Consider the following 10,661-nt stretch of genomic DNA (forward strand, 5'->3'; position numbering starts at 1 on the left):
CCGATTTCTCCAGACGCGAGCTTCTGCTAATACAGAACTTTCTTAACTTGATGTCTTTATCATTTTCTCCCTCCCCGCTATCTTGCGAGAAATAACACGTAGTAACAGCGATCAGCAGCTGCGTGACTTGAGTCAATTCCTAAAATAGCAAGCACGCATGCTCTGCATGGTTCTTTACTGCTTACTGTGATGTTTATATTTTTTCAGAACTTCACTGGGGTTAATGCGGTTGGTACAAAAGGAGTCTGCCGAATAACGGGTGCAACGCAAGACAATTTAGATTTATATGGTATCTAAATTCAACAAGTCAAGATGTTTGACAAAACACCAGACATTGACATCCTGGGGAAATGATGCACATTTATTTATGTATTTATTTTGCAGAGAGAGGCAGTCAGTCATAGGCAGAGAAGAAGGGGAAGGTATTGAGCTGGACTTAAACAGGGGCAGGGAGTCAACATCATGGATGGATGGATGGGGGGAGGAAGTTCCAGACTATGGGGGCAATAGAGGCGAAAGATCGACACCCCCCACTGAGCGCGGTTGACTTTGGTCTTTGACAGAAGGCCTTGGGTTGCTGGTGCGGAGAGTGCGTCTAGGGGAGTATAGTGAGATGAGAGGGTAAAGGAAGGCATTTACACACCTGAAGCAGAGAGGAACCTCCACTGAAATTGGGTCATACCAAATGAAACACTCAGACACCGTGATGACCATGATCACAGTATAATAATGTAGTTAACGACTTAACAAACAATTACCTTACCACACATCATCGCCCTCATTGTTTATGTAGTACTGCTATAAGGCAATTTTTGTTCAAACAGTTTTTTTTAAATGCCCTTGAATTTTATTTATTTGCAGTAAAAATGACCGTAAAAAATTATAAAGAAATTAATCCGTTAAAACCATGAATTATTTTCCACCAACCACCAGTATTATATTTCTCATGAGCAGCGTCAGGGTCAGAAATCTGCACGGGCACCAGTTAATCGTGGGCCTCATGTTTCTCACGCCACCGCCATCCAGCTCTCATCCCATTAATCATTCTTTAAACCCGGCATATAAGTGTTGCATTTTTTTTAGCCATCCAAGTTATAGTGGTTACAAAATTGCACGACACGGATGAACAGGCAGATGGACCGACGGGCGGACACGTGTAATTAGGACAACAAAAATAATCCGCCCATTCTGGTGGACGGATACAAACAGAGGAGTGAGAAATCTGCAGAAGCAAGGTTAATATCTGAAAAACAACCCTCAATTAATGTATAAATCTAACCATTTGATGATACTGCATTGGTAGCGGTACACAAGCACTAACAACAATAATAACACATTCGTCATTAGCACTGCCTTTAAAGGACAAACATATAATAAGCTGAAATTTCAGGCAATGACCTTCTTGGCAAAGGGGCTATTGCCCACAATCTTGCCTGTTACACAATTTTCATTTCGAGACGACAGTGTTATTGGCGAATGTGGTGAATTTCGTGCAATGTATGTGTTCCTCAGCATTACTTGTATTTGAACGCAATTCCCTTCACTTGGCCCAACAGGCAATACGAACAATACCGCATCGATTTTCGTAGCTATGCTGCTCAGCTCTCCGACGTGTTTTTGGGGTTGTGCCGCATGCTGTTCGGCGCAATGCCCAACGTTTTCGCTGCGGCGTGTTGGGAGCTTCTTCGAGAACTGAAGAGCGAAACGTCAGACATCGTGCCTAGGAACGGGCGGCAGACACATCCTGGAGCCAACGCTTGCGTTGCACGAGCAGGCCCAACAGTGAGCCACACACAAAAATGTTGAATACGCTGTCCGCACAGTAGCAAGAGCCCACCGGACTTTGACAACAGCCTTACCGAGTGCAGTTAAAACACGTACGCAACGTGTACTTTAAAACGTTTGTTAAAAAAAAATTAAACAAACCGAAAAAAATATTGATTTTGTTAGCACCTTAACCACTTTTGTCGCACATTTCCGTCTTGGCCCAAGCCAGCATGTTCGTTCGTCACTCAATGACAAACGGACATTGTGCGAGTGCCCGGGGCATGTCTATTAAAAAAAACGGCCGTCATGTCGGAGAGAGAAGTGGCCCCTCGTTGAATGGGGCTGAAGTTGTTACGCGAACATCTCCGTGACTCACCTTTACTACGAAGCGGCGGGAGCGTCCGCAGAATCCCCATCATCGCGTTCACGCTTGCCATCAGCAGCCCCATCAGCTCCCCTAAGCCTCCAATTCACCCGCTAATGCTTGCCCTCTGTGCTCGCTGAATTCACTCAGCACTTGCGGTCTTGGGCTGCAGGTTCTCTTGCGATGATGGGTTTTAATTCGATCCATTTTCCTATTTGCCGCAAAGTGCACGCATTGATTGATGCATTATTGTAATCTGATTCATTTATTTCAATGACGTCAACGACCCTTTGATTTTCTTCCCTCTCTCGCAGTCACACAGCTATTTTCACCGCTGTCCGCTGCTAACCATGTGATTATTCCTGAGCAGCATTCTCGTGTGTGGGCCCTTTATGCATATCTAAAATAAAATATTGGCTTAGACAACTCTTCATCATGTATGTTGAACTTGTTTCACACCACACGTAGCCAACCGTGCTCATCATTATTATCAGCAGCCATTGTATATACACTGCTGGATGAAGACCTTCGTGAGCTGTAATCCATCCCTCGGGGTCTTGCAATGCAACACATCCATATCTAGCGCCTGCACGCGAGCCAATTTCAACACTCCATCTCCACGGTGGATGTCCTGTTCGGTGTGATGCATTCATTGTTTAACTACCACTCTGTCTTTAGTCTCAATCAACCACCATCAACCCTTCTAGCGATGTCTCCCACTCAAGGCGACTTACTTTATTTCACAGTCGAAATTATCTCTCAAACATGAACTTCTTCTCTTGTCCATTCTTTTCATTCTGTCTCTAAATGTAATCCCGAGCATACACTTATCCAGTTTGTTTGTTGATGCACTTTTTTATCCTTTGTTCCATTTTTGTTTTTAAAAAATTCAAACTTTTCTTCGTACAAAAAAATACACGTATCGTATTTTCACCAATTGTAAAGCGTGGGTTCTGACAGGAAAGTACCATGCTGTTATCATGTTTTCACATTCACTTTTACGAGTGCAAGATTTGCTTGAACAGTATATCCGCTGATGCAATGTCCCAGCTCATTCTTGTGCGCTTACGCCTTTTGTGTGTTGAAAAAAAAAACCCTTGTAGCGCAAAATAAATGTGCCCGCTCAAACTGGAGTCTTTACTGTGCTGTGACTTTTTTTTTGCCGACGAGGAGTTATTTCGTTTTTTGGCCACGATTCGCCGGAAAAGATTTTGCGCCAAACAACGATGGGACCCGTGCCAAGGCAGGGAGGGCGAGTGGACGCTGAGGTCCAGATCGTGGCGTCGCTTTGTGACGGCGGAGCTCCGTGCCATCGGCAGAGATGTGACGGTCAACATTGAGAAGAGCAGCAGGGCCCAGGATGGAACCTTCGTGGGACACGACAGCGTACGTGGGTTTTGGAGAGAGTGGTGTGAACTTATCCACACGCACCGACCAACATGGTGAAGTATGGTCAAGCAGCCCCTATGTCTGATGCAGCTCCTGGAGGCTTCATTGAGCAAAAGGTCACGAACGATTTTTTTGCAAATCAATTCAGTGTGCACATAACTAGGGGATGATGCCATGGTGTCATGGGTATCATTCTGGATTTGCGATACAGAGGTCACCCAGTTGAATCTCCATTGTGCGGCAGTGGGAAACATGGTGCGAATGCCTCTGCCCACCTAGCAGAATAAATGGATAGAGAAAAGTTAGTCGATCAGCAGGTTGTATGTGGTGGGATAAAGTGTTGATTAATCCCACCTCTTCCAAGCCGGCTGGCCAGTGTGGAAGAATAGGCCAAACACAGGCTCTAGAGGGGGCTCGCGTGAGCAAGCAAATGCAGGGCTGCACTTTTGTCTGTGCACTTGAGGGATGTCGAACGTTAATGTGACTGATGCCTGGCTTGCCCTGAGCAGATTGGCCTTGCACGGGGTGCATTACATGCATAGAGAATCCTTCGCATACTCAGTGGGGGGGGTACTCGCATTGTGGAAAAAACAATCCCATTACTTAGCGCGCGTGTGAAAATTTTCACATAAATCTAATGCTACAATCAGCTGTCACACTGGGTGTGAAATGAAAAACTGGGGAAATGCGTGCAATTTTTTTTCGGCGCAGGAAGCAGAAGGAAATTGGCGTTCGGCGGGGGGTTTATTTTATTTTTTTGAGGCGGTGATGACCTCGCCATTATAAGTCCCCCCCCTAGCCTTATCTGACCAGCGCGATGGCTGCGTTGTGAAGGAGCCCCAGTGTTAAATGATGTGTGCCACGAAAACATATCGGCATTCACCGACAATGCCATTATAGAATACTCGGCCTTGAGTTTAATGAAATAAACACAAGTGAAGTGTGAACAAAAGACATTTTGCTGACTATTCACTGAATCGCATTTGCATGCTTATTGTATTTTATATCATTGTAATGTGCATGCCGCCTCCAATCCCCCATCGCAGGGAAGGGGATATTGATGAATGGCAAATGGTTGTTGGCCTTAGAGAGCAAGATGGAACAAAAACGCCTTCTACGTGAACAGAATTGCACAACTTGTGCGGGAATGCATTGCGGAGGTGCAACGAATGACACCGCGATAGAGAGAGAGAGAGCGCAAGAGGAACGCGGAGAACAGAGCAGACGCGCCGGGCGGCACTGTATCGACTGCTGGGGAAGTTAAGTTAAGCCTTGAGCAGCGCGCGTCGCTTGAAGGGATCGCGGCGGATGGAAGAAACCTGCAGCGGAATGTCAGCGCTAGGAGAGAAGGTGCACGACAAGGATGACCAACCGTGCTGATGGAATCGCGAGAGCAGCTCGTGTGACGAGGTGATGTCGATTGTTACACGAGACGAGACCTGAAGGACGCGATGGGGGCAGATCCCCTACATCCAGCAGTGGATTCTCCATATATATAAAAGGCAAAGTTGTGAATATGTGTGTGTCTGTTCAAAATGTTTAGCGTACTTCCCGACATGCAACAAACTTTAAATTTGCCATGTGGGTACGTTCCAGACTGTACACCATGCGAAAATTATAAAAATACACTTATGTTTTTTTTTATGGAGGGGGGGGGGAGCTCAATAATGCATATTTATTTTGCACGGCAAGTGAGCTGTGACGTCAAATCTGTCACGTGACCCGCGCATGTGGAAGTGTAACGCATTGGAGTGTAGTGGTTAGCGCACAGCGCTATACACCCGGCGACCCGAGTTCGATTCCCGCTCACGGCCACCATCGGTGACGATTATTTGTACCGGTCCTGGGCCTCCCCTAGGTCAACTCAGCATCAAACGAGTAACTGCTCTGCTGTGTGAACATCACCACTGGGGAGACAAAGGCGGCGGGCGTCGTGAATCCGAGTCCCGGGCGAAGCCGGGTAGTACAGCTAGTCTTTACATATAAAGCCGAACATTTGCTTGCGTTTCATTCCGAGAAAGGTATTTCATTTTTGACATTTTTTCTTTGTTATTTAAATGACCGTCCGCTGCCCTAACGTCAGTACATTTTCTGCGCAGGTGAATCAATGATGGCGCGAAGTGCACCGTAGTAATCTGACGAGCGCGATGCATTTGTAGATGCGCGCGCACGCGAGAAAGCGTTACGTTTCGTCGCACATGAATGAAATGCGTGCGATGGGGGGGGGGTAGGAGGGCAACGAATGGACACGAGGCTACGTCGAAGGGGGAACATCGCAGCCGTCATCTCACAGCCCTTTCCCATCGCGCATTGCGACTTGGTCGCCACGAACGCACGGAGTTCGTCGTGCATTCGTACTGCCGGCCAGTCACACCCACGATGATTGGAAATCGAACGTGTTATTTCGTTCATTTGTCCTCAAAAGACATCGCTTTAAATTTATCGGAGGCAAATACAAAGGTGGAGGGCCCGCGATTGCTTGCTCATGCCACTGCTGCCGGAACGACCTCGAACTGGAGGGAACGCTCGATGGTATATTGGCCTACGTATTCCACGAGGGTCAGACGTCTTGGAAAAGGTGGGGCAATGCCCACACTTTACCCCCACCGTGCATAAACCAGTGGAACGATCGACTTTGCAAAGAATATATCCTCGCGGAAAAGAAACAAAAATGAAAGTATTCGCGAAACGAATGCCCGTTTCATAGACTGCACACTGACAGTGGGGATGGTGGCACAGTGGTGAGCACGCTGGTGTCTTAACCGGTCTGGCTCCCCCCTCCACCCTCCCGTTCGCCAATCTACACTTACCATCGTGGTGAAGTATAGCCAATCCTCCATTGTCAAAACGGCATGGGGGAATCCTTGATATCCTTCATCCAGCAGTGGATTGACAATGGCTGTGCATTATTCCAACTGTGGGTCCTGCATAGGTACCCGAAGCAGTCATTGAAAATACTGAAATAGTAAATGTATATCTCCTGAATGCTGGCTTAGACTTTCTGCATAATTTTATTTTATTTCCCTTCACTATATAATTTAAGTTTAAGAAGAAAATTTACATTTCTTCAAAAAGCGAAAATGAAAGATGTTAATACGCTTTGACCCGCAGACTATCCTACCGAAAATAATGTTCTACCCCCTTGAAGTAAGCACACCAGCCAAACATCAAAACGCGTCCCTTCTTTCTATTCGGCAGAACAAAAAGAGCCAGATGCTGCATAAAAACGCCGAAGAAGCCCTGTTTAACTTCACGGGTTGCGGCTGAGCACCTTCAAAGGCTGGCAAGACCCTCAAGGGGACGGTTCTGGCCAGCATCACACGTCTCTCGATGCCTTCTTCGCCTCCTTATGTAGACATATTGCAGCGGTTTGTTATTAGCGTCTGGGAGGGTCAAGCTTGGGGAAGCCTGCACGATGTTCAAAGCCCCATTTGGCACTGGAACCATCGTCGCTATTATAGCGCAATGTGGCAATTACCTCCACGGCTGCACTCCCCGCATGCACGTACAAAATAGGCAGATATCCCTCGCATAGCCTCGAACAGAATGTTTGTTGGGGCGAGGGCTGTTAGCGAGCACCCATCAAGGCCGGCACGGATGCATGTTGGACTTCTTTCGCGCCGTACGTAGCCAACCGTGCTAATCGGAGATGCGACATGATGCACGAGCTGGTGGTGTGGCCAGCATACCGATAGCCGGTATGCTGCTAGCACTCGCACAGACACACAATCAGCGTGCTTGTCAGAGGTCGCTGGGCCGCTCAGGGGGCAGCGCTGAGCCAGTACTGCTGAGGTCATGGGTTAGAATCTCGGTAGACGCCCGTGATTGAAGTAAGTAGGTTCTCAAGTCTCCGAGTTCAGTCACCGAATTGGTTTGTTCCAGATCTGAGACTTTAAAAATGTTGGCTTCATTGACAATGCGACGGGGCTATCACTTCAGGGTACTACAAAGTGTGGCCCTGGTGTGGATAGAGGGGCCAAATTAAGTGGCGTTCACAAGTGCGCTCTGTGATGTCATCTTGTGGTGCCGATCCCTGGCACAGGGCGATGCACTCCTCGCTGCAAGATTCATCAAATTACGTAACACCAACAGCAACAATATGAATACATTTGGGAGGGATAGCAAATGCAACAAATAACAACAACGGCAACAATAACAAAAAAACACACCGGTTATTTTTTTTTAATTAAAGCTTATTATTAATTTTTTTCCATTCTACGTGACTTTACCGAAAGAACCAAGAATATATATACACCGGTTAATATTAAAAAGTATAAAATTGTGCTTTTGCCACTGTCAACTTCCAGCACTGGCTACGTTCACTTAATTATTCATTTCTTAGTTTTTTAACGCCACAGGGCAAAATAAACTACTTTCCTCCCTGGAAATGAATAAAGGCAGGTGGAAGGTTTTTTTTTCGTGTTGCTGTTGTTGCTTTCCAGCGAGAGAGCTATGCACTTTTAAACGAGTTATTTGACATGGCTTCCTGTGATTGACGCCGACACGCGGCTAAACGCGACACGGCATGAAAACCCAGCACAAATTTGCGTTTTTTGGAAAGGGAACAAAGTTTAAATAACTTTCGCTTTGATGAGAGCCGTCGGTGTCTGCAGCGAAACAAAACTCGACACGCTCGTGCGCAAAGCCGGCGCACGAAAGCCGCGCCGTTGGGGGGGCGCGTCATCCCCCCCCCCTTCCCATTGTCTCTGTACCTGCGTCCCTCGCCGTTGACTCATCGATAATCCCCTTGCCCCCTCCCACTTAAGTCAACTCTTATCGGCCTAGGGGCTTTTCCCTCCCACCCCGCTGTTTACTCTGCCGCTGGGTACTGGCTGAAGGTCCCACCCCCCCCCCCCCCCCGTGTTGTGTATGCTTCATCGCAGCCTGCCTGTAAAGCTCTATGCCCCCTTTTTTTTGGGGGGGGGGGGGTGCCATGTAATCCGGTCTGGGGGGCTCAGCCAATTTCCTGGTGTGGGGAAACCGTGGAACGTCCCTGCTAGTGGGATCCTCGGGTGAAAACCCGTCGTACCACGTGATCCCTCCTCGAGACCCTACGGGGGTGCATGCGAGTGTGTAGTGGGGCGTGCGTGAGTTCGTGGGGGGTGGGGGGTGCGAGGAGCGGGTAGCGCCGGCCGAGCTGCCCCGCTGCGGTGGCACAACATCTGCCCTCCGTGGATTTGGCTGCACCTGCAGTGGTCTGATTAAAGCCACGTTCGAGTGGCCTCAAATTTTGTGCGAAAGCCCACGTGGCTCCCCTTGAAATTCTGTTCAAGAGAGCTCGCTCCTCTCAACAGATGGGCACGCAAGAACGTAATACATATGTAAGTGGAACAAAAAAAAACTCTGAAAACGAGCCAGCGAACGCATGCTATTTGCATGGCGTTAAAATAAATCAACGGTTGTTTTTTTTTTCAAATGCTGTATTCACGGTGTGTTGTTTGGGTGGACTCTCAAGGAGGATCCCGAAGAGAATCTGTGGGGTAATTCAAAACGAAAAATAGAAGTTTGTTTTGTTATAGCGTTACTGCAACTGCAACAGTCTGTTAAAATATCAAATGAGTTTCTATTATTGAACGGCTTTCTCTCCGTGACATTTGTGTCCCCGGATCGTTATGCAAAGAAGCAAACAGTCTGCAGTCATGTTTCCGCCAGCTAATAAGGGCACATTATTTTACTCATTGCTTCTACACGTGGATCTGTCACTGGGTCTCCTAGAATGCTGTACTTGCGCATTGCATTAAAAATGTGTGATCCTATAGGTGCCACGGACATTAATCATTTCAAACTCGACTGCATTAAGTACCACTGTAGCATTCCATCAATTGGCAATCTCTTCCCTCACAGGTGAGGAATATTATGAAATTGTCTGGTCTGTGCATGTGTGTAAGGGACTTGCTATATCAGGTTGAAAAACCTTGCAAAAATTTGCAGTGAAATTCCAAGAATTATGATATCGAGAAATTGGTTCCTTTTTTTTCTTCCAAAGGTCGAAGGGAAAGGTCACAGTGATTCCACCCCAGTGAAATGTGCCAACATATTTTCTTACATACATTTGGACCATAGCCACATTTTAAATCATTTTGCCAACTGGGTGCAATTTTTTGTTTGTTAGATTAGCAGTGCAGCAGACATTTGGCTGACATTTCTTCCAAGACATTAAGGTGAAAGGTTAATGCATAATTCTCCCAAAAACTGTCATGCCGACGATATCCTGTCAGCCAAAACATCAGCTCTGTCATTTTATTGTCTTTTTTATTCTTTGCAATGAACACACGCTTCTTTGTGAAATATATTATATTTGCATGTTTTGTTTGTTTTCTAACTGAGTATTTTGGCTGGGGGGCATTTCAGCTTTTGGTAGTGATGGTGCCGTGAGGCTGGACACTGGGGTATTAACGCGAGCATCGGTATAAACGACACTGGTGACAGTGATTATGGATGGGTTCCATGCAATTTTGCCATTCGGACGCTGTGTATTTAGACAGGGATGTGGATGATACCGTGAGTATGTTAAGGAATGTGTTGAGGTTTGGTGGAATACACAAACCGCTCGTGAAATGTAGAGAGCTCAGTTTTATTGTTTAGACTTGAGGCCGGAGGAATGTTTGTGTAACTGCATGGGTCAGAGAGCTGAATGTTTCGCAGAGCAACTACAAAGCAAGCTTCTGGCATTTTAATGCAGAGGATGACAGCAATTGCACAGAATAATAGGGCAAGACAATTGATAGTTCCAAATAGAGCTAAACAAAAGCGTAAAACTTTTACCATGAAGAGGAAGTTGCGATGGTGGCCAATCTAGTGCCCATAGGTCGGCAGCAAAGGTACAGACATAAAGTGACGTGGTGGGATACTTTAAAACTTAATGGAGAGGTGTTGTGGCAATAAAAAGGCATCGTAGAGGCAGCCATAACTTGTTCAGATGCCACTCACCACTTATATTAGCTGTGGCTGGGAAGAAAATGAACGTAGGTCATCAGGTCCATAGCGGTGTGCTAATCACTGAGCCACCGCTCCACCCTCAGCTCCACTGAGGGAAAGATGTCTTAGGCTTTGAACAGCGAGATGCTACCGTGGTGTAATGTTTTGCACACGGGTTCAATTCGATTCTGCAACAATTTAAAATAATAAGTGTGTAGTTACA

At 46.7% G+C, this 10,661-nt stretch overlaps 1 protein-coding gene across 1 annotated transcript in view; it reads right to left on the minus strand.

Moving 5' to 3' along the window:
* Positions 1–2,247, minus strand: part of LOC116940468 (neuronal acetylcholine receptor subunit beta-4-like) — a 46,838-nt gene extending 44,591 nt beyond the window's left edge. Inside the window, exon 1 of the mRNA XM_032950353.2 lies at positions 2,144–2,247. Coding sequence (XP_032806244.1) covers positions 2,144–2,216 — 73 coding nt within the window. The 5' untranslated portion in view covers positions 2,217–2,247. The remainder of the gene's footprint in view (positions 1–2,143) is intronic.
* Positions 2,248–10,661: the final 8,414 nt, after the last annotated feature.

This window comes from Petromyzon marinus, chromosome 1 (assembly GCF_048934315.1).
Source record: "Petromyzon marinus isolate PM22_M1 ecotype Great Lakes invasive population chromosome 1, UKy_Petmar_22M1.pri1.0, whole genome shotgun sequence".
In the NCBI taxonomy this organism is placed as follows: Eukaryota; Metazoa; Chordata; class Hyperoartia; order Petromyzontiformes; family Petromyzontidae; genus Petromyzon; species Petromyzon marinus.